Source organism: Panthera tigris, chromosome D2, assembly GCF_018350195.1.
Source record: "Panthera tigris isolate Pti1 chromosome D2, P.tigris_Pti1_mat1.1, whole genome shotgun sequence".
In the NCBI taxonomy this organism is placed as follows: Eukaryota; Metazoa; Chordata; class Mammalia; order Carnivora; family Felidae; genus Panthera; species Panthera tigris.
Genome location: NC_056670.1, coordinates 30,788,235 through 30,810,943, shown reverse-complemented (window position 1 = coordinate 30,810,943; position 22,709 = coordinate 30,788,235). Strand labels below are relative to the sequence as shown.

General features: G+C 56.8%; 1 protein-coding gene across 3 annotated transcripts in view; it reads right to left on the bottom strand.

Moving 5' to 3' along the window:
- Window positions 1-22,709, bottom strand: part of PALD1 (phosphatase domain containing paladin 1) — a 72,985-nt gene that overhangs the window by 28,114 nt on the left and 22,162 nt on the right. For all 3 annotated transcript variants that reach the window (XM_007095726.3, XM_042960618.1, XM_042960619.1), the window contains exons 2-10: window positions 8,503-8,716; window positions 5,809-5,911; window positions 4,385-4,564; window positions 3,054-3,218; window positions 2,195-2,355; window positions 1,888-1,963; window positions 976-1,127; window positions 524-623; window positions 223-327 (exon numbers count right to left, since the gene is read on the bottom strand). In XM_007095726.3, coding sequence (XP_007095788.2) covers window positions 223-327; window positions 524-623; window positions 976-1,127; window positions 1,888-1,963; window positions 2,195-2,355; window positions 3,054-3,218; window positions 4,385-4,564; window positions 5,809-5,911; window positions 8,503-8,687 — 1,227 coding nt within the window. In that variant the 5' untranslated portion in view covers window positions 8,688-8,716. The remainder of the gene's footprint in view (window positions 1-222; window positions 328-523; window positions 624-975; window positions 1,128-1,887; window positions 1,964-2,194; window positions 2,356-3,053; window positions 3,219-4,384; window positions 4,565-5,808; window positions 5,912-8,502; window positions 8,717-22,709) is intronic.

The window sequence follows — 22,709 nt, the reverse complement described above, 5'->3', positions numbered from 1 at the left end:
TCCTCCATCCTGTTTATTCTGAAGCGAGGAGACCTGGCCAGGGAAAGTAAACTTCCACTCTTCCTTGTCCGTCCTTCCTGCAGGCCCAGCTCCTCTATCAACACCTCTCCTCTCCGGGAGAAGAAGCGACCAGGAAAAGTCCGTCGGCAAGAAACCAGTCAATAGTCCTGCCAAAATGAGGCTGCAGGACTCAGGCAAAAGCAGACCCTCTCTGTGCCTCACCTGGGCTGGGCCGGCCGGCCGGACACTTTCCAGCTTCCTCTGGTTTTCCAAGATGGCCTCCTTCAGGTTATGCATCTCTGCACAGGCGGTGATGGCTCTGTCCACCTGGCGCCCCGACCCGGGCAGAGAGGAGGGGAGGGCAGCAGGGAGGGAGCGGGGCGGGGGAGATGGCGGAGACAGATGGAAGAAAAAGGGAAAGAACAGTTTGCCTAGAAGGGGGAGGTGTCAGGGGAGGAAGAGAGCCCAGCAGGGGAGCAGTGAAGGCCCCTCCACCTCCCCGGCCGCCAGCCCCCTCACTCACCTCGTCCACCATCTTCTTGCCCTGAGGCACCATGTGGAGAAAGCTCTGGATCACCTGGAGCTGCTCCATGGGCAGTGGCTTGGTCTGCAGGGGGACAGCCCTGACAAGGAAGGGGTCAGTAGCACGGTCAGTGCTCCCAAAGGCTTCGACTCCTGTCCTCCTCTTGACACGCTTCCATTCACGTGGCCGCTGAGGGGCACCGGGCTACAGGCTCCAAGTCTTCCTCCCCATTCAGGTTGAAGGAAGCAAGGGGCATTTTCCCTACTGGGGAAACTGAGGCCCAGAAAGGTCAAGCGACTTTTTTCACGTGACTCGGCAAGTCTGCGGCAACCCAGGAAACGAACCCCACACGCCCCATCTCCAGCTCTGGCCCTGGGTCCCTGACGTGTCCCCAGCATTCTGGCAGCCCGCCCCCTCCTCCACTCATCCCTGCAGCCCCTTGGGACACTCACTCCGGCCTCGAGGCAGCCCGGCTGTGGTGAAACAGGATGAGGGTACCCAGGGTCATTCCCAGGTTGGTCCTGCCCACGCCTGTCTGGCAGCTGAAGAGGAGAGCAGGGGGAGGCCCGTGGGCATCTCGGAGCGGCAGCAGGCTGGGGGTCTCCTGGGAAAGACCATGACCGTCAGCAACAGGGGGACCTGAAAACCCCTTCTGCTGGGGCCCAAGTCAGGGGAGGGGGTCGTGACGTCAGCCCACCCCTGCCCCACAGTCTTGGGCAAGGGGGGCCCAGAGAGGCAGGTGGCTCAGCCTCTTTTACTAAACTTCAAAGTCCGATCTGTTCCCACCTGCCCCCGGGGAGCGCGGCCCTGCCTCCTTCCCTGGCCCCGGGGGAGCTCCACGAGCTGGTCCTGGAAGTGAGACCGCCCAGGGGGCCAGACCTGTATCTAACAACCCCCCACCCCACGAGATACAAATTAAATAAGGTGGCCTCCCGAAAGGGCTGGAGAAGAAACACCACCAGTACTCAGGAAACACCAGCTCAGGAGCCTACAGATAAGAATTTTTTAGCTCCAGTAACTTGATGTCTAGAGAGGTCAGGTGATTCGTCCAAGCTCACACAGCAAGTTAGCAGCTGAGCCTGCCCAGAGCCCCATCCCTCAGACCATCAATGCTTGGCTGGCCTTAGAGAATATACACTCCCACACACACCCCACACAGAGATACACACACACACACACACACACACACACACACACACACACTCGACCTCCTACACAACACAGAAGGGAGCCTTCCTCTGAGGAAAGCCAGAGGCCACACTCTCCCTGAGCATCTCCATGGAGACAGGGCCTAGACACAGACCTGCTCTCCAGGGACCTGTCCCTACTCCGTGCTCCCATCACCCCCTCCTGCGCTGACTTACCCGAAGGACGCTTACAAAGGCATCAAACTGGGCTTCCAGGGGGGCCCCCTGCTCTGGCAGGGGCAGGCGGTGGTACCTGCCAGGTGAGGGGGAGAAACCCATCAGGCAGGCTACCCATCCTGGGCATCCCCCCGCCCCCCGCATTCTTGTGGGAGAGAGAGGTGTAGGGAATTCCGCCCAACCTGCAGACGGTGAAACTGAGGCCACAGCTGGAGAGCACAGCCAGAGAACACCCATGCCCAGCACACCGGCCTCCCGTGTGGCCCCGAGTCATCTGGTGACCCCAGGCGGGACCGGCCCTCAGTACCTGTAGGTGGGCTGCAGGAAGAGAGGCCGCTTGAACACCTCCTCGGTCACGTGCACATCGTCCTCACCCCGGATGGCCACAGCATGGGGCTCCCCCAGCAGATCCTCAATATTGTGGTACACGTGGTACGTGTTCTCACTCAGCTGGGCAAAGTCATGGATCTAGATGGAGGAGTGGGGGCCAGAGGGCCATGACTGACCTCCAGGCCCCTCCCGGCCTTCCTGGCCGAGCCGTAGAGTGAGGAGACCGCATGGAGGCCCCGGATCGGCTGCTCCTCCCCCAGCGGGAACTAGCTGGCCACAGGTGCTCTGTGCTCTGGGAGTCCTGACGGGATGGGGGTGGCCAGTGGCCTGAGGGCGGCCACTCCACGAAGGTGATGCGGCCCCCACCGGGGCCACGGAGGAAGTGCCCTTCCCAGTGGGCCGCAGGAATCAGCTAAGCCATCACACTGAAGGACAGGGGGCGCGCAGTCAGCTGGGCGCTAGAGGACACGAGGCCTCACAGGGCGACGGAGGACAACCAGGTTCCCGCCCATCTGGGGCACCGTGACCGCGGAGAGGAGACACTCACCCGGGCCTCACAGCTCACAGAGGGCTGAACCTCAGCGTTGGCACTCCTCGGCTAAATGAGGGTGCTGAGTGTGGAGGAGGTGTGCGGGGCGGGAAAGGGGCCCAGGCAAACAGAGCCGGGAACAGCCAGCCCTTCTTCTGGCTTCCCGTGAGCTGGCCCTGCAGACAGCTGCTCGCCCAAGCAACGGAGAAAGTGGGGGACAGCAAAGCTGGGCTGGGGGCCAGCGTCGCAGCTCAGCTGCCTGCGGCCTACCGGCGGGGAGGGCCTCCTCCGAGCCACTGACCCTCACCTCCTTCCGGATGGCCAGCTCCAGGCTCTCTGCCTGGATGCCAGGTCCAAGGCCCTGCAGGTTCTCATGAAGATTCTGCTTGTCTCGAGGTGTGTAGGGCACGAAGTCCTCACCGGCACGCAGGAACAGCACGGGCTCCTCCCGCACGCAGAAGATGACGCACTCCTGCCAGGAGCCGAAGGAGGAAGGAAGCCGTCGCCACTACCCGGCACGGACACCCGACCCGCTGCCTTACCCGTGTGCCTTTGTGCAGGCTGTGCCCCCCACCTCAAGCGCCTGTCACCCCACCCTCTCCCTGCGACATGAATCCCACCCCCCCCCCCCCCCGCCCCAAGCAAAGCTCAGTCCAAAGGCCACCTGCTCCCGACGCCTCTCCCTCTCCTCGGGGCCAACAGCCCTTTGTCCGAAGCCAGGGTGTTAATTCCTGCTTCGTGCTAGCATTATCAGTGCGTATGTCTCCCTTCATGGCTACAGGTTCCTTACAAGCGAACGGTATCCTGGTCATTTCCACTTCCCCCCAGCTCCTGGCGCAAAGCCCTGGATAAGCCAAGGGCTCGGTACACACCAGGCGAAAAAAATGGATGTCTCCCCGTCCCCCGTGCAATCATTCACTGAACACCTGACAGGCGGAGGGAGGTAAGCGGCCAGACCCTTCCCCGTGGGCCTTGCCATCGAGCTGGGAAGACGCGAGCTGCACGGGGCTCGCACCCCACCCCACTCTGGCTCACTCGAGGACTCTCCAGCTATCCCAGGTCAAATCAGACTCGGGCTGCCCACGCTGAGCCTGAAATCACAGCGGACCCGCAGCCTCTGTCCTGCAGACACTCAAAACCCCACCTCGGCATCAGGCAGGAAAGAGGAATCATTAAAAGCTGCCATTTCGAGTCCAGATGTCTAGTTCGGGTCTTGGGGACACCACTCATAAGCTGTGTCATTTATCCTCTCTGGGCCTCGGTTTTCTCCTCCGTGAAATGGGAGCAACCACCCCACCTTCATAGGGCTGACGTGTGTGTGACTCTTGTTATGACCTGGACCCTATTGTCACCCTGTCACCCTCTCACTTCTCCAAGGTTCTCAAAGTGGGGTGTGTAAGGGCCTTCTGACCTCAGGGCGCCCGTGTCCACACATTGCAGGGCAATAAATACTCACCCAGAATTTCCCAACCATGCTGCTCACGGTGATCATCATGGCATTCAAGGCCTGGCAGAGCCTGGTCTGGGTCACCAGCCACCATCATGTGGCCAGGCCCCTCCAGAACCTCTGAAGTTGCAAAGGAGTCCCTTTGCCAGACTTGGGGGGCTAGACCCTGCCTGGGAAGCAGTCATACTTACCTTGTGTCCATCCTCCTGGAGTTTCTGGAGGACCCGCCTGAATCCGGAGAGGGTGGGTTGCCCCATGCCGAACACGGTGAGCCCACCCCGCACCTGCCGGAAGTTGGGGGCCCCACAGCTCTGCACGGTGCCCAGAACATCCATCTTCTCAACAACATCCTGCACCAGGAAGTAGCGACCCTGGCAGGGGGAGAGACACGAGGGGTCACTCAGATGGCTCAGGGACATCTTCTACAGCCCTGTCCCAGGCCCCAGAGGATGAAGAGCAGAGAGATGGGGCAGGGGACATGGTCTTCAAGTTGTCTGCAGACTTCCGGAAAAGACAAACAAAATATGTGACCATCTGTGATCCCAGGAAGGGTCTCATCTAGCATGGGAAAGGGAAAGACAGCTCCTCCTGATGGAGAATCAGAGAAGGCTTCATGTAGGAGGCAGCATCGAAGCCAGGCCTTGAGGAAAGCAAGCAGGGAGAGGCACTCTTGCGGCAGGAAACGGAGTCTGACTCTAGGGTGGGGCCCGAAGCTCTCCAGGAGGAAGGCCTATGTCTCCCTCAGCCAGTGGAAGGGCATGGAGAAGGGGCCCAAGCAGGGAGTCACAGCTGGGGCCCCAGGAATCAGCGAGAGGAAGACTAAACTAGCTCCTTCCTAAGGTCCTGAAGTTCTGAGGCTGCCCAGGTCTCTCCCCTCCCCAGCTGGAGTGAATGGATGCAATGACTGCTGAGTAGAAGGTGGGGAGGGCAAGAGAAGCCAGGACGGTTCGTTCCTGGGCACCAATGAACTCTGGCATCACCTGTCCAGGCCCCTGCCTTCAGTATGACCCACAGGACGTTGCCTGACCGATCAGAAACGGAACCAGTTCTTCCAAATGCCAGAAAATCCCAGCTACTCTTTCAACAAATATAGCTTAATCGGCATGATTACTCATTCACTATTTATTGAGCACCTACATTGCTAGAACCAAGTACCGTTCTGGGGCTGGGGGCTACAGCAGTAAACCAGAAAAATGAAAAGTCGTCTGTCCTTGGGGACCTCGCTTTCTAGGGGATATTTGAGGGGGGAAAATAGCTAAGCAATAGAAGTTCTGGAGCTTCGAGAACGGGGTGGAGATCCCTAGGCCGAGGGGAGCAGTCTGAGGCCCGGTACCTATTCTTCCTGCTGCTCCGAGGGAGGGGTGCGGGCAGGCGAGGGGAGGGCAGGGACCTGGCAGAAGAGAAGAGCAGTGACCCCAGACACCAGAGGGTAAGAGGAAGTGGGTGAGGACTCCGGAGGGTGGGGTAAGGACATGAAGCAGAGAAGGGGCCGGGGTCGGTGGGAGGTGGGGGGGTGGGGTGGGGGGAAAGGAGGAGTGAGGGAACCTGTGAGGAAGGAGGACAGGGTGGGGGTGGGGAAGGCCGCCGGGGGAGGGAAGGGCAGGGCTGACCTCACCTGCACCAGGTAGTGCTCAGGGGTGGCCTCTGAGAGCCGGCCCAGCGTGTAATGGGCCTTGAGTAGCTCGTCATGGATCTGGAACTCCTCCCTGCAGTTGTACCTGCCAGGGCAGAATGGAGCCCAAGTCAGAAAACCTTCACGATCAGGGTACCCTCCACCCTCACCAGACCCCTCAACAAGGCCACCCCTGTAGCCCAGGCAGCTACAAGTTTGTGGCAGAGGCGGCCTGGTGTCGCCTGTACAGAAGCCTGGAACTGTGATTGGCCATCTGGCTGAGGACTACATTTCCCAGCGTCCCTTGCAGCTAGGCTGGTCATGTGATTTAGTTTTGGCCAATGGGATATGAGAAGTGCTGGGGGCAACTTCTGGGTCACTCCCTTAAAGGGAAGGTGGGTGCCTCTACGTTCTCTCCTCCCAGCTAGCGTCCAGAAGAGATGGTGAGAAGCAGATACTGATGGTGGCGGGGCACCGAGAGAGGAGAAGCCTAGCTGATCACAAAGTGGCCATTCCAGCCTGGCGCACCTCCCGGACTCTGGTGCAGAGAGAAAGGCCTTGTTTAAGGTCTCCAATTCGAGGGTTACTTGGGGCCCCCACCGTCTCTGAGAACAAGCCCGCAGCGCGGTGAGGTGGCTCAGGACTCTGGCTTTGGGGTGCCGTGACCCGGGCACGAACCCAACTCCACCGCTCGGCCATTTCTTGGCTTTGGAGTTCCTCACTCTCTCTCTGTGGCTCCGTTTCCAGTAATTCTCACTTCCTAGGGCTGCTGTGAGAATTCAGTGCACTGCTGTGTGGGAAGTGCTTAGCCAAGGGCCTTGGGCACAGTAAGCGCCTATTGATACAATAATTCTTACTAGTAGCCCCGCTACCTCCGCACAGGGCCATTTCAAACAAAACCCAGGGGTATAAAACCAGATTTCTGCAGATGCTAAGCCAGGGCGGGTCTGTGCCCTCAAGACACAACACGCTTCCGTGCTGATTATGACAGTGAGACGGCCTCCCGGCATTCGGCCCCGGCGTCTGCTCTCTACGAAGGAACTGCACCTGGGAAAGGCAGGGCGGAGGAATGATTGGGGCAGGGGAGCACTCGACGAGAAGTCAAGAGACCGGGGATCCCGCTCCCAGCTCTGCCTCGTCTCACCGCGTGCTGGGCAAATCCTCTACCCCCAGAAGCTCGGTTTGGGGTATTTAGATCCAGTTTTCACATCTGATCGGAAACGTGTTAGATCAGGAGCCGGCAAACCTTCTGTATCGAGAACTGGGTAGTAAATAATTTTGGCTTGTGAGCCACAGTGTCCGTTGCAACAACTCAGCTCTGCTCCTGAAGTGTTAAGCATCCACAGATAGTAAATAAATGAATAGGAATGGCAGTGTTCCAATAAAACTTTATTCACAAAAACGGATGCTAGGTGCGATTTGGCCCACAGGACACAGTTCACCAGCCCCTGTACTGGATGATCTCTAAGGTCCCTTGCACCCAAACACACTACAACCCAAGGGATGCTGTGCTCACGCTGGCTCCAGGAGGCATGCATAGTCCCACTGTGGCAGATTTGTACAGCAGGCCCGTGACCTTCCTGAGCTATACCACTTGGTTAAATATTTTGTACGTCAAAACCCACATAATCTGATAAGAAAAATGAGACCCAGAGAGGGAACATGCTTTGCCCCAGGGCACAGAGCAAGGCCCAGGATGTGTGTCTCCTATACCGCCCCTCAGGGGCCAAACCTAGATGTGTCACCTCTGATAGAATACACGTCGAGTCTCTTGTATGTAACATCTCTTCTTTTCCCCTGATCATGAGCACAGCAATGGATTATGACAATCTTCCTGTCAGGCCCCAAAGCCAGCAGGCCGGATTTATCATTCCCACCCCTCGGGTTTCCTTACACAGAAAGTCCCATCTGCTGGGTCTCTGCCCAGCTTCTGTGTGTGGAACACAATTCACCCTCAGCTCATCATGTCGTACTTCCTGCATCCTGGAGGGGCCCAGAGGCAGAGTCCATGTAAGATAAGGCTTCCTGATTCACCAGGAGACAGACCCAATGCCTCTTCTGCCCCCGGGCCTCTGGTTCACAGCACCCCCTCCTTCAGTGACCCCACAGGGCAGGCAGGGTTGCAGAGCCCCCTTCTTGGCCCTCTTCCTCTGGATGCATGTAGTGTATCCAGAGGTCTCAAAATGTAGTGCCGGAACAAACCCTCAGCCTCTTCCGGGACTGTGCCTGAAGGACCTAATTAAGAGAGTTGACCAACAGCTCCCAGCCTTTCAAGCCATAGCCCTTTAACCACCCGGTATTAACCTCAGTTTTGAACCGTAATTACGAGCTGCAGAAAAATAAGTCTAAATTCTATGCGTCTAAGTACATAAACTCCCTTTGAAAATGTTCAGCCACAAATTATTTTCAAAAGGGTGTCCCCCCTTTTGAAAGGGTGTCCCCACCCCACCCCTACAGCCATTCCTCCCTCTCCATGCTTCTAAGCCTGTGGACAGGAGAAGTAACACGAGCTAAGAGACACTCGACAGAGACCCGCCCAGCCACTCGCTTGCCGTGTGACTCCAGACCGACTGTGCAACCTCTGGGTCTCAGTGTCTTCATCTGTGAGGGCAGTTTGTAGACTAGGTGTTACATGCCACCACCCCTCCAGGCATGTCTTCTGGGGACACGGCCACTCTCCCCCGCCCCGCCACTCACGTGATCACGACGGGGGCCACTTTGTTGGGGATGATGGACTTGGCTTTACTGTTGTGCAAGCCTGTGGTCTGGAAGGAGTGGACACCGGGTGAGTGCTGACCGTCCATCAGGCCACCACCCTGGAGGCCCTCGAGGGGGGCACCCGCCGAAACCGTCTGCTGGGCTGTGCTGGCCGTTGTACCCATAGTCTGCTGGCAGCCTCAGGCCCCAACACCTGTGGGATGAGAGGGCACGTGGTGGAGGAAGGGGTGGGGAAATCCACAGCAGGAGGGGACCTGGCCCACCTGTACCTCCCCTGTGTAGACGCCAAGTGTGAGGCCCAGCGAGGGCCAGCTCTCCCTGTAGTTGGAGACGGAGGGCAGGTGTGCTGCCTTCCACGCGTTTGCCGAGTGCCTACTATGTGCCTGGCCCTCTGCTGCTGCTTTGGGAGGGTGACGGACATAAAAAGATAAACACACGGCCCCTGACCCCTTATAGTTACACTCCTCTGGCAAAAACATGACTGTTAGGAAGGGGATAACCCTCCACACCAGGTCAGGACCTAGGGCTCTGAGTGACTGGGCCAGGCCCTCCAGACACGGGTAAGTGGGAAGACTGGTGGGGGGGGGGGGAGGGAGGTGGGGGCAGCAGGTACAGAGGGAAGTCAGGCTTGGATTTGAAGGGTGTGGATGGGAACAGGGTGCAGGAGGACACTCTAGGCATGAATATCACAGAATGAGGCTGGGGACATCCGGACAACATGAGCTTTCAGCAGATCAAGGGTTTAGTGAGAGCACCAGGCCCTTGAACTTGACATCACGGTCATCAATACCACCATCAACGGCCAAGGCTTCGGCCCTGCATGAGGCAGGCTGGACACCTGCTAGATGCAGTGATTCCCCTGGTGGGGCTCTCTCCCAGAGAAATACTGGGACGTATGCAAAAACCAGGCTTCGAAGATGGGTCGCTCCCAGAAGTGTTGGTTACGATGGCAAAAGACACAGGAAACAACCTCCAGCCAACAACAGGGGCTTTGTTGGGTAAAGTACGGGACATCTCTAAGGCGGAAGGCTAAATGGCCACTAAAAACATCATCATGATGGCTTTGGAAAGACATCTAGGAAACAGGGCTGCAAGGCAAGGACCGGCTGCCATCCCATTTTAATTCATGAAAGCGTATCAGCAGAAGAATCTGGGAGATACCCATCAAGATGTTATTTGGAGTTATCACCAAGTGATGCAATTATGGCTAATTTGTGTCTTCTTTTGTTTTTTTCTCCTCCGAACACTGGGTAATAAAGTTAAGGCCCATTTAACACAAGTGAGAGAATGGCTGGGGAAGCGGCTGGGGACCAGTGAGGGGCTGCTAGAGGGCCTGGCCCCGGTCGGAGAGCCACAGTGCTGCTGGACAGGCAAGGGGCCGGGAATTCTACGTGGAGCTCCGAGGGTCCAGCAGCCCTCGGCCCTGGTGGACCTGATGGTCTAGGATCAGGACAGGAGGGTGCAACCCCCCCCCCGCCCGCCGTCTCAAAACCGGGAGTAGCACCTCAGGAAGGGGATGGCGGAGTCAGGGGTCAGCGGGTCAGTCTGGAGGCTGAACTCACTGTGCCTTCTCTCCCCCCAGCCCTGGGGGAGTACTCAGGCTGCCCCTGCCCAGAGCCACCTAGACAGAATGACTAGACTCATCCACCCCTCCTCCAACCCTCCCAAACCACCACCTGTCACTGTCCCTGTCCCTCTCCTGTCGGGAAAGGGTTGCTTCTCTCCCTCCGGCCCAGCCTTGTCATCCTTGAAAACTCCCAGCAGCCATGTGACAGCCTTGTTAACACACACACCTTGTGTTCATGAGAGTCCCATCATACAGGGTCCAATTTTTCCCTCCCTCCCTGTCTCTGTCTCCTTCCCTGCCCCCCCTTCCCCCTCCCCACTGTCAAAAATGGAGGGGATGAGCCTCTGTTCCTAAACAGAAACACAGGCTGCTCAGATTGCACGAGTGGGCCCCAGAGCCAGAAACTTCTCTCCACTTCACTTGCTGTGGCAGGCCCCCAACACAGCTCACCCAAGTTCCCCAGACCCCGCCGGGCAGTCTGGGCCAAGGAGGCACAGATGGGAACAGCCTCCTCCAACAACAACATGGGCAGCTGTCCCAAACGAGGGCACGGGCGACAAGACACGGGAAGGGCCTACAGGAGGCCGCAGCTGATCACAGCTGCCCGGCCACGGCCAGGCCCGGCTCCCTTCGTGCTGAGCTGTGGCTGACCCCCCCCCACCCCTCCTACCCTGCGCCACTCCCACGGCTCCAGCCCCAGCCACCCCTGTTTTTCACGGGCTCCACGGACGACGCCAGGCCCCAGCTGGGGCCCTAGAAGACATATGTGCACAGCTGTAGGGTCCGAGGTGGAGGAAGGACAATATCCTTTGAAAGTTGACCTGCTTCCAAACAGTCTAGAGGAGGGTGAAGCCCCGGGATCCCCAGGCTTCCCGCTCTACGCTCTCCCCCTGAAACCTCCCCACCCTGCCTGGAGTGCGGCTTGTTAGCTAGCACAGGGGCCTCATCCTACTGGCCACATGCTGAGGGGCCCCGGGCAACTTCCCCACGTCCCCATCTGTAGAATGACAGTGAGGGACGGGATGGCCCCAAAGGCTCTTCCAGATTCACGTGGATCTGGCTCCCAAGACCGGCAGTCCCGGTGGTCCCATCCCTACTGTGGCGGTGAGCACAGGGGGAGGGTGAGTTGCTGGGGTCCCGGGTGCTCAAACCTCTGCTTGGGGGGAGAATGGGGAAGATGGGGTGTGTGAGGGAAACTGAAAGAAGTGGTCCATGAGCCTGGATGGTTTCTTAAGAATTCCACTAGCCCAGCACTTCCTTCGATCGACGTGAAGGCCGTCCCCACCGTGCTGCAGAGGCCGGGACACGGGAGCCAAAGAGCTCACAGGCAGGCTGCATCACACGGCCACCCAGGTGCCCCCAGATTTTATTTTTTAAAGACACATCAGTGGGGCACCTGAGTGGCTGAGTCGGTTAAGCGTCCGACTCTTGGTTTCAGCTCAGGTCATGATCCCAGGGTCGTGGGATCGAGCCCTGTGTCAGGTTCCACGCTCAGAGATTCTCTCTCTCCCACTGCCTTTGCCCCTCTGGTGCTTTCTCACTCTCTCTCTAAAAAAGTAAATAAATAAAATTTAGTCTAGGGGCGCCTGGGTGGCTCAGTCAGTTAAGCGTCCGACTTCAGCTCAGGTCACGATCTCACGGTCTGCGAGTTCGAGCCCTGCGTCGGGCTCTGGGCTGATGGCTCAGAGCCTGGAGCTTGCTTCCGATTCTGTGTCTCCCTCTCTCTCTGCCCCTCCCCCATTCATGCTGTGTCTCTCTCTGTCTCAAAAATAAATAAACGTTAAAAAAATTAAAAAAAAAATTTAATCTTAATGTACCTACTAGGTGATCTAGTTAATACAATAACAACTAACAACCTGTATTATTACATCACTAATTTGTTTTTTTGTATTTTGATAGCTCTCTGAATGCAACTTACTTCCCTCTGTCATCCCATATATTTTGTGCACTTGAAAACAGTCTGAAAAGGGGGTCCGTGAGTTTTTGCCAGATTGCTAGGGATTCTTGGAGAAAGAAAGAAAGAAAGAAAGAAAGAAAGAAAGAAAGAAAGAAAGAAAGAAAGAAAGAAAGAGGGAGGGAGGGAGGGAGGGAGGGAGGGAGGGAGGAAGGAAGGAAGGAAGGAAGGAAGGAAGGAAGGAAGGAAGGAAGGAAGGAAGGAAGGAAGAGGGAGAAAGAAAGGGAAAGAAAGGAAGAAAACCCTAATTTGAGGGAAGAGTACTTCCCACCAAACCCAGGAACTCTTTCACCTTCTCCTTTACTCCTGTTTGTTAACATATCGAAGCATCTACGAAGAACCAACCACCCAACAACCCTGTAAGGTCCAGCCTCACTGTCCATTTTCAAAGGAGGACGGCTGACCCTTAGTGAGCGGTGGCGTTGGGAAGGGCTCCTCATTGCTTTGTCTCCCTGCCTCTTCACAGCTCACCCTGAGAGCAGGAGCTTACCCACACTGTCCCCTCCCTCCCTCCTAGATCTGTACGACCCCCACTCATCCACTCCATGCTCTGCCAGAGCACCCCAGACACAGCCTACCCAGAGAGGTGGAGGGATGCATGGTTTCCCACAGAGGGAGTGAGGACTCTGGGACCCACTGCTCCCACAGAAGCCCTCAGCCGCCAGCTAAAGAAGCCACGGAAACATCTGGACTACAGCTATCACGGCGTTTGAGAAAGTCCCCCACACAGACATGCACCCTCCGGCCTCCACACCCAGTCATTCTCGAGAAAAAAGAAACAATGTCCGGAACCCTTGGCAGAGAGGTGACCTTGTTTCCCCAGGAAGAATTCAACTTTAGGAGCTGGAATATGAGCTCTGGCTCGTCAACTACCCGCCTGATGCTACAGCATAAGTGCCCAGCCTGCGGAGTGATGAGCTTCTCGTCAATGGTGGTATTCAAGCCAAGGGGGTGCTGCAGATGACCACTCTGGATCCTGGAGTAGGGAGGACAGGCGAGAGGTTCAAGAGCGGATTCCCAAGGCCACAGCCTGAAACACCCCGTGAGTCCAAGTCTGTTTCTTTTCATCCAATTTTTGGTAGAACTGGATCGCCACTATTCTGGTCTCAGTTTCCCCATCTCTGATCCAAAGCTCACAAGCCCCCCCTTTTTTGCCCCATCCTGGTGCAGCAGCCGTGACCTTCAGGCTTGGCAAACCCCGCGGGCTTTTCCAAAGCACAGTTTGGCTCTTGGGACCGAAGCAGAAAGCTGCATGTGAGCTATGGACCCCAGCCACCACCTGGCCCCGTCCTTTCTCCTGCCCTCCCTGCCCACCGGGATGGACCTCAGACCCCCTTGCAAAATCTCAAGTCCCGCTTTAGGAAAAGATGTGACTACAGCAGCCAACACAAATGACTGTCACCACGGGCCCCTAAAAGCAGATTCAGAGCCGGCTACACCCCTGGAGGTCAACAAGTCCAACCCTCTCTGTCTACTCACGAGGAAATGGAGACCCAGAGCGGGAAAGTGATGTCCTCCAACTCACAAGGACAGAATTAAAACCCAGAGCTCCTGCCTCCCCACTCCAGGGCTCCCTGACTGGGCCACACTGACTCTAGACTGAGGCAAAGGGGAAGACCGCTGTGAGCATAGGGAGATAACGTTGAGTAGATAGTGTACAAACGTGTAATTATGCTAGTCAAATCAGGGTGTGTGGTCAGGAGTGTGTGATGCCTGTGCCTGCCTTGGGGGGGAGGGGGCAGATCTAAACAGACCCCTGAGGTAGCCTCTAGTGGCCATGACTGTAGAGAGGAGGCCCCAAGACGGCCAAGGGGTCAATCTCCGGAGCAAAGCACTTGACATAGAATATCTCATTTAACCCTGAGTCCCCTCCCAAAAGAGGGGCTAACTCTTACAACTTGGTACCAAATTCACAAGAAATCCAATTAAAAATGGGCAAAAGATGGGGCACCTGATTAGCTCGGTCGGTGGAGCATGTGTCTCTTGATCTCCGGATTGTACGTTCAAACCCCACGTTGGCTGTAGAGACTACTTAAAAATAAAACTTTTTTTTTTTAAGTAGGCTCCATGCCCAATGTGGGGCTTGAACTCACAACCCTGAGATCAAGAGTCACATGCTCTACTGAGTGAGCCAGTTGGGCACCCAGAAAAATAAAATCTTAAAAAAAAAAAAAATTGGCAGGGCGCCTGGGTGGCTCAGTCGGTTAAGTGTCCGACTTCGGCTCAGGTCATGATCTCGTGCTCCGTGAGTTCGAGCCCCGCATCAGGCTCTGTGCTGACAGCTCAGAGCCTGGAGCCTGTTTCAGATTCTGTGTCTCCCTCTCTCTCTGACCCTCCCCTGTTCATGCTCTTTCTCTGTCTCAAAAATAAATAAAAACGTTAAAAAAAATTTTTTTTTAAATTAAGTCCATCTATTTCTTTTCACATTCTTTTTTTTTTTTTTCCAGTAGGCTCCATGTCCAGCGCTGAGCCCAACGTGGAGCTTGAACTCACGACCTAAGATCATGACCTGAGCTGAAACCAAGAGTCGGCCACTTCACCGACTGAGCCACCCAAGGGGCCCCTGCTTCTTTTCACATTCTTAACGTAACTCTTGAAAATGATGCAGGTGGCCCATGTTACGTTTCTACTGGACCGTGCTGCTGGGTCTCAGTGCTCTGCGGGCCGGAGGGCACCCCTCGGCCAGCTCGGGGTCGTCAGAGTCGAGCCCCGCACCTGCTGCAGGTAAAAATAATTCTACTACAGGCACGAGGACGCCTGGGAAGCCAGTGTCAGCGTTCCCACTTACAGAGAGAAAAGTGGAGGCTCACGGAAGCTTTAAGTGACTCTCCAATGGCCTGGCACCCCGCTGGGGACACAGTGGCTCTGACTCTGTGAAGCACGGGCCCAAAACTGGCTGGTTCCCATCTCCACCACTCCTTAGCGACTCTGGGGGCGTGGCTTCACTTCTCTGCGTGTCAGTTTCCCCTGTTATTAACAGGGGACAGGAGGACCCTCCCCGGTTGGGTTGTAGGAGGATGAAATTGGCAAGTATGCAGAAAGCAACACCCAGCCAGCCAGACATGCAGCGGGGGCTCCCCCCGGGGCCCATCCTCAAGGCACTTCTCTCTCCCCCTTCTCCACGTCCCTTCCCTGCCACCGCTGGACCTGAACCTCCCTGACGGGGCCTCACCCAGACACAGCCTATAAAAGGAAGGGTCTGGAGGAATACGTGGGCTCAGCAATCCTCCAGCAGGGCTGGGGTGTCCTCCCTGGTAACGCACAGTTAGCTCAGTCATAGCTCCCCATTTCCCTCCGTCTGGTGGGCCGCTTATGGAGGCGTCCTCCGGCTGTAATCAAGAATCAGGACAGCCCTGCTCTGTGGCCTCGGGCAAGTCCTCTGCCCACTCTGGAACTCTCCCCATAGAAGAATGGTTTGGCCCTCCTCCAGCTTCCTCCAACCTCTGCCGTCACCAGGTCCAGGCCACCAGCTCCTCAGCGGGCCAAGCAGAGCAGCCCCCAGCCGGTGTCCCCTTCCCTGTGCCCCCACAATCCATTCTCCATGCAGCAGCCAAAAGGATCAGGGCACCTGGGGGGCTCAGTTGGTTCAGCGCCCGACTCTTGATTTCGGCTCAGGTCATGATCTCATGGTTTGTGAGAGCGAGCCCTGCATCAGGCTCTGTGCTGACAGCATGAAGCCTGCTTGGGATTCTCTCTCCGCCCCTCCCTGGCTCATGCGCACTCGCGTGCTCTCTCTCTCTCTCTCTCTCAAAAATAAACATTAAAAAAAAAAAAAAAAACCCCTAAATCAGGTCATGTTTTCTCCTCCGGGCACACTGCAACATCCAGACCCATCCCCTGGTGAGGAGGCCCCACCCTCTGACCTCACTCACCCTGTGTCCTCACCTCCATGCTCCAGCCACTGGCCACAGCCCCCTCCTTCTTCCACCGCCCCAGGCCCACTCCTCCTCATGAAGGCTGCACACCTACCACCCCTCTGTTTGGAACATTCTTCAGCTTGTTCACATGGCTGCCCCTTCCTGAGGTCTTGGCTCAGATGTCCCTCCTCAGGGAGGCCTCTCCGAGCCCCTGGTGATGCTGTCTGCCCACACCAGCCCGCACAACCTCTGTCCATCCACGAGCCCCTTTTATTTCCTAACTGCCTCATTGACAGGGTTATGGGTGTCACCTCAGCCTCCCTCGGCGAGCAGGGTCAGTGCCTGACTCACCCACATCGTGGCCCCAGCACCAGGACGGCGCCTGGGGCCCGACAGATGCTCAGGAAGTATTTATGAGATGAACCTATGACCAGCCTAAGGCACCTGCAGCTTCCAGGCCTCACAGGGCAGTGGGCACCCGGCACCAAGAAGCAGGTCACAGTCCTCCACAAGAGGGTGTAGAGAGAAGCCGCTCCCACCCAATCCTCCTCTCACCTGGACGGCCCTCCTCACCCCCACCCCCCACATTCCACACAACCCTAGATGTTAAAGCCCAGCTCCTCCAGGAAGCCCCCCCTGACTACACACCCACCTCCGCCTCTCAACACCCAGAGCCCACTATGAGCATCACGAGACGGAACACTCCATTCCCCTCCACTGCATGCTGTTCCCGGCAGGGGCCATCCCGTGTCCTTCCTGGCTCCGTCAGCTGCCTGGCCCAAGGGAGGAGCTGCACACAGGATCACAGAACATGTCAGCTCTATTTTATTCCCCGCCCTGCCTGGCCCGCCGTTGATGGGGACAAGGGTGGCACTCAGCAACAAGAGGGCACAGATGACAGGAAGGGTGTTTACTTAGACATCATGGTGCATATTCCTGAGTGGGGGCACTCAGTGAGGTATTCATTTTCCTCTTGTTTATCCCTCGCTTCTCAATTTCCTACAATGAGCATGATTACTTTGGGAATTTTTTTTTTAAGTATAGTTATTTGTAATAGTTTCAAAGTTGGACAAAGGTCACAGCTCCTCACCTAGGGCGTCCCCTTTCCCCCCACCATGCTCCTCGGCTGTGTCTTTGTCCCCCACCCCACCCCACTGCCCTCTGCCTATTACCATCTATGTTCCCGTGAAAATTACTCCACCTCGTACAGCCTGGTGGGATTTTTCGTGTCTCTGTGGTTTTTCTATCTTCGCTAATGTCAACAACCTCAAAAGAAGCAACACAGGGGGTTGTTGACCCCCGCTTTATTTTTTTAAGTCTATTTATTTATTTTGAGAGAGAGAGAGAGAGAGAGAGAGAGAGAGAGAGAGAGCAGGGGAGGGACAAAGAGAGAGGGAGACAGAGAATCCCAAGCAGGCTCCACGCTGTCAGCACAGAGCCCGACGCAGGGCTTGAGCTCATGAACCGTTGAGATCGTGACCTGAGCTCAAATCAAAAGTCAGATGCTTAACTGACTGAGCCACCCAGGCGTCCCCACTTTACAGAAAAGACAGTTAAGCAGGGCCACCAACAGGAATTTCCCGAGGCTCCACTGCTTAGTAGAGGCAGAGTCGCCTGGCTTCTGCTGCAAGGCCCAGCCCCTCAATTCACGTCTCCGAGGGCCGCCCAAACCTATCCCTCCACAGCCTCCTTCCCTCAGCCTCCTCTTGAAAACTAGGAGAACAAAACATAAAATAAAGCCACCAGTGGTCTGGGATCACAGGAGACCTTTATCTGCTCAACTGTGTGCTTTTGAACTGCTTTTATTTTTTTCTAAACGGAAAACAAGATCTAAAAGTTAAAAGCAGAGAGTGGAGGAATGTTCAGCGGGTGGACTGCCCCCGTGGGGTGGGCCCTGAGTTCTGGGCTTCCGCCTGCAAACAGCAGGGAGCCTCTGAGGGCCCAAGTTCTGGAAGGGAGAGGTCACCTCTGTCACACCCGGAGACGGCACACTGGGGTGGGCTTGGAGCCGGGAGTGGACAGCGTGGGCAGAGGGACTGGGCAGCCAGCTGAGAAGCTGTGACAAGTGGGGGCCAGCAAGGGCCACAGGTCCCACTGCAGATGGGGTGCCAAAGCTGGGAGAGGCCGCAGGTGGGGCGGGGGGGGGGGGTGGGGAGGAAGCCCTGCCCTCTGTGAGGGGGAGAAGCTGTCGGCGCCTGACAGGTGGAAGGCAGAGGAGGGGTTCCTGCCTGCCCTGCAGCCAGCAAAGACCTTCGCACTTGTCACCACATGCTCCAGCATGGCCCCTGAGGCTTCTGAAATGTGGGACCCTCAGGAAGGAAAAGGGTCCTTTCCGGCACCCCTACTTGCCTGCCTCCAGGCCTGGGGAGCCCCCCCACTTCTGAAGCTCCCCATGGGGGTCAGCTCTGCCTGACAGAAAGCTCTGCCTCTGTGGGGGCTCAGACTGGGGAGGGGAGGAAAGGCTATAAGGAACATTCTGGGGGCCAGAATGGGGAAAATCTGAATATGGATAGTATGTTGAATAAAGAAGTTAATCATACTGTGGATACTGTGTTCCTAGGAGACCCAGGCAGAAGCGTCTAGAGGGGAAGCACCTTGATGTCTGTCACTCTTGGATGGTTGAGAGAGAGAGAGAGAGGACGAGAATGCACACGAGCAAATGTAGCAAATGTCAGCCATGTGCCAGCACAGGGTGTCATGGCAGGAAGGCAGTCCTGGGGCCCTCCTGTCCTCGAGGGGGTAGAAGAGGGCTCCCTGGGGCAACGTCCTGTCCCCCTGTGTCACAGCACCGGAAGCCCTTCTGTATTTTCCCCAGGTCTGTGAGTCCCCTGGCCTCCGGGCCACCTCCAGTGAGGGAGTCTGTCCTCTGGCTCAGGCCCCAGCAGCCCAGACACAGGCCACACTTCCTGGGCAGACCCTGACCCCCTCAGGAGAGCCTGGCCCACCTCCCTTGCTCTGACCACTGCCACCAGGCTACCTCCTAACCTCTAGAGGGCTTCTCTTCTCCCTCTTGCTGGCCCTGGGGCATGTGGCTTTCTGGTCCCAAGACAGGACGGACTCCCCCCTGGGAAAATCTCCCTGGGAGAGACCATCAGTCCCTGAAGTGCTGGACCAGCTTCTCAGCCTGTGAACGTCCTCAAGTTTGACCAAAATGCTCACAATGCCTCCACTCCCTCCCTCCCCACCGTGTGTATGAAACAAACCAGACGAGGGGCAGGGGCACACTCCCTGCCCCCCCTGCAGCTACCCGTGACTAGTCCTAGCTAATGGAACATAAGGGGCAGTGTCCCATGGCAAGTTCCAGAACCTTGCCTCTGAGCTCCCTTCCCCCCCTTCCTCCATCCCGCTGTCTGGAACACAGATGTGATGACTGATGTTTCGCAGCCATCTTGGAACCACGAGCACGTGAAGCCGCCGCCTCGGAATGGCGGAGGTCAAGGTCCCCCAAGGAATCCATGGAGTGGAACCACCACCCCAGGCGTGGGCCGCAAAGCTCTGGGTTTGGACAGGACTTAGAAATAAACTTCCATCTTGTGTAAACTACGGTTATTTGGCTTTTCCTATTACTCTCAGCCAAATCTAATCCTAACTAATGCACTCCATTATTTTTAGGTTTGACCCTCAATGACCACGTGCCACATGGCAACAAGACAGAACTTACTTCTTTCCCCTTTTGCAGGAGAACGTCAAGTTTCCCTGCTGGTAAGAGTCAGGCAGAGCGACGCCGGGAGCCTGTGAGCCCAACCCATGCTGGGGTATGGGGGTTCAAGGGATATAGAAGATACCAGCTCTGGCCACCGAGGCCCACGGGGCAGCTGAGGAGACAATTAGGGCACCGCTGATGGCTACACGGTGTGGTGCAGCAACCTTCCCCGAGTCAGCTGCAGAGATTTAGAAAGTTCTAAGCAACTAACTGTTTGTTCCACGCTCTACACAGACGCTTGGCCTCCACTGCTCCAAAAAGGCAGAGAGAGAATGCAAGTGTCTCCCACGTGGAGTCTCTCTGTGTCCCTCTCGGGGCCTTACTGAGGAGCAGATCTCCCGGAAAATAAGAAGGTATTATCTGGATGGGAGGGCCCCTGCCTGTTGGATTTTTCACGGGGAGCAAGAGGAGGGGAATGTAAAAATTCCCAGGGAAGGCCCAGTCAGCTCTGGGAGGGCAGTCATTCTGTTCCTGAGAGTCTGAAGCTCCGTCCACGTCCAGGTTCCATGCACCTGGGACTGTTGGGGGGGGAGGACCCTGCGGAGAACAGGGTTAAGAGTGCCCGGACATGCTCTCCTGCTCAGCTCCAAGAAGTTGGGCATCTGAGCATATCAGGGTCAGCAGAAACCTAGAGTTTCCTGAGACCCCACCCACACAGGGTCTTGCTGACGCTCTCCTCGCTGCTTCCAGGGACTGGGCCCCAAAGGGCCAGTGGGAACTGAGGCTGGAACCCCACTTCTGACCTCCAGGAATGCCACAGGGGCCTGAAGCATCTCTTCAAGGAGCCGTGAAGATCCGGGACCCAGTTCTGGGGTCTGTCCCCATCCTTCTACCTCTGCAGCTTCCGGTCTACTACACTCCCTTGCTTGGCATTCAGGACCCCTCTTCTCACCCTCACCGCCCCTATTACCCTGCACATCCCCAGAGTTCCAGGCAACCCCCAGTCCCAGATGGCCTACGGTACAGAGCAGAAAAGGCACGGGTGGATGTCCCTCTCCAGCTTGGGCTTTCCGACAGGTCTCAAGTCCAGTACAACCCAGTACTGAACTCAAGTTCAGTTTTGGCAGCTGAACCCTTTGTATAAAACCGATCCTTTGTGAAAGTCCGACGTGCAATACAGCCCAGTGTGCAGTACAGCCAGGAGCTGAGCCCCTGGGCTGGCTGCCAGCCCAGGAAGAGAGATGGACACCCTCCCGCCTCCAGACCCCAGCACGGGGCCTCTCCTCGTCAGCGACCGCTCCAGAGCGGCTGGCCGGAGACGCTCAAAGCCCTTTCCTGCTCGGACCTCCCAGGGCACATCCAGCCCTTCCCTGCCCCCTTACATCTGTCCTCCCTGGTCCCACAACCAGAGACATCACCCCCCCCCCGCCCTCACCCCCTCACTCCCTCCGTCAACGTCCAGTGGAAATGCCCCCTCTTTCTCCAAGCCTGCCAGCGTGCAGCCTGCACCCCAGCAAGCTTAGCCTCGAGCTCCCTGGCCTGGGGTTTGGTAAGGACACGCTTCACCTCCCCACTCTGGACCCATGCTCCTCCAGGGCCGCCACAGGGCTAAACCCACAATAGTTGTGGGTCCCAAATATCATTCCCCTAAATAAATTCCACATTCACAGTCCCGTTTCAGCTTCAGAATAATCCTACGAGAAAAGCAGAAACACAGGCAATTGTGCCATTTAGCAGACGGGAAAACTGAGGCTCAGAGAGTTTACTGCATGACATAAGAACAGAACCAGGCCTCTGGTTCCACAGCCCGGGCTCTTTCTCATGCAACACCCAGCCACCCTCTCCCATTTCTCCCGACGCGACCCTCGCTTTCCCACTAGATGAAGGAAACTTAAGCCACGGACCTGGTAGAAGGCAGAGAACATGCTGGACCCAGAAAAGAGAACCGCTTCCAGGGCCACAGCCTGTCATACACCCCAGGCGGCCAGATGCCCTGGATGGGTAACAATGGAGCTAAAAATAGGGCAGGAGGCTGAGTGGCCAGCTGTAGGAAACATCTGCCTTTGCTGCAGAACAAACATGAAGGAAGTCACCCTGCTGCAGGGGTCCCCGAGGGTGGGGCAGGGGAGGGCTGGGGGCGGGGGAGGGGAGGATAAAACTTTCAGGTCTGTACCCAGGGCAGGGGCTCCCACCAGCGCCTACCTGCCCTGGGCCTTGTCCCGCCCAACACACACACACACACACACACACACACACACACACACACACACGATACACAGTTTAAATCCACCTTGTTCACGAACATGCATCTCAGAGTCAGATGTACCTTTGAGATCCCAGCCTGTTCCTCTCATTTTATAGAAGAGAAAACTGAGGTCCAGAGTAGACCAGACAACTGCCCACAGTCACAGGGACAGTCGACAGCAGGGCCGGGACCAGGCGTCTCCTTACGCCTCTCTTCTGCTCCTCCCTGCCCATCTGCTTCACGGAGCATGTCCACCCAGGGCCAGGAAAGACCCTGCCGAGGAAGAGCTCTCCGGCGCCCCAGAAGGGAACACGCCAAGCAGAGGAGACAGGTCAGCGTGAAAGACGTCAGTTTAGACCCAAGGAGGAACCACGTAGCAATTCATGACTCCCCCCAAGCACACCCAGCCTCCCCTTCGGCCTACGGCTCCCGAACTCCCACCCTTGTTCTCTAAACTCGAGCCAAAGTGAAATTCTTTCAATCCCTGGAGCAGACATCTCAACGGGCCTTTGCAAATAATTAGCAATAATGACAAGAATAACGCAGAGGTGCCTCTTACAGCCCAGGGGGTTGGGGTGGGGTGTTCTAGAGTCTATGCAGGGCAGAAACTGTGGCCTTTGAAAATTCTTAAAATGACCCACCCAGGACAAGGCTGCCCCATCTCTCAATTGGTCCAACCCAGTCAGCTTTCCTCCAGTGACCGCACAGATGTCAGTTTCCTTGCTGAGCCGCAAATGAAGTTTGCCGGTCACACACCGGCCTCGCGTTCATGCACTCCACATCTTCCTGCCCCACTTGCTCTCTCTGCCTCGCGGACTCCCATCCCTGAACCAGGAGGCCTCCTTCACGTTCCCCAGACCACATCCCAGCATGGCTGTTGCCACCCTGAAGCCCCCCAGGCCAGGGCTGGGGCTGGCCTC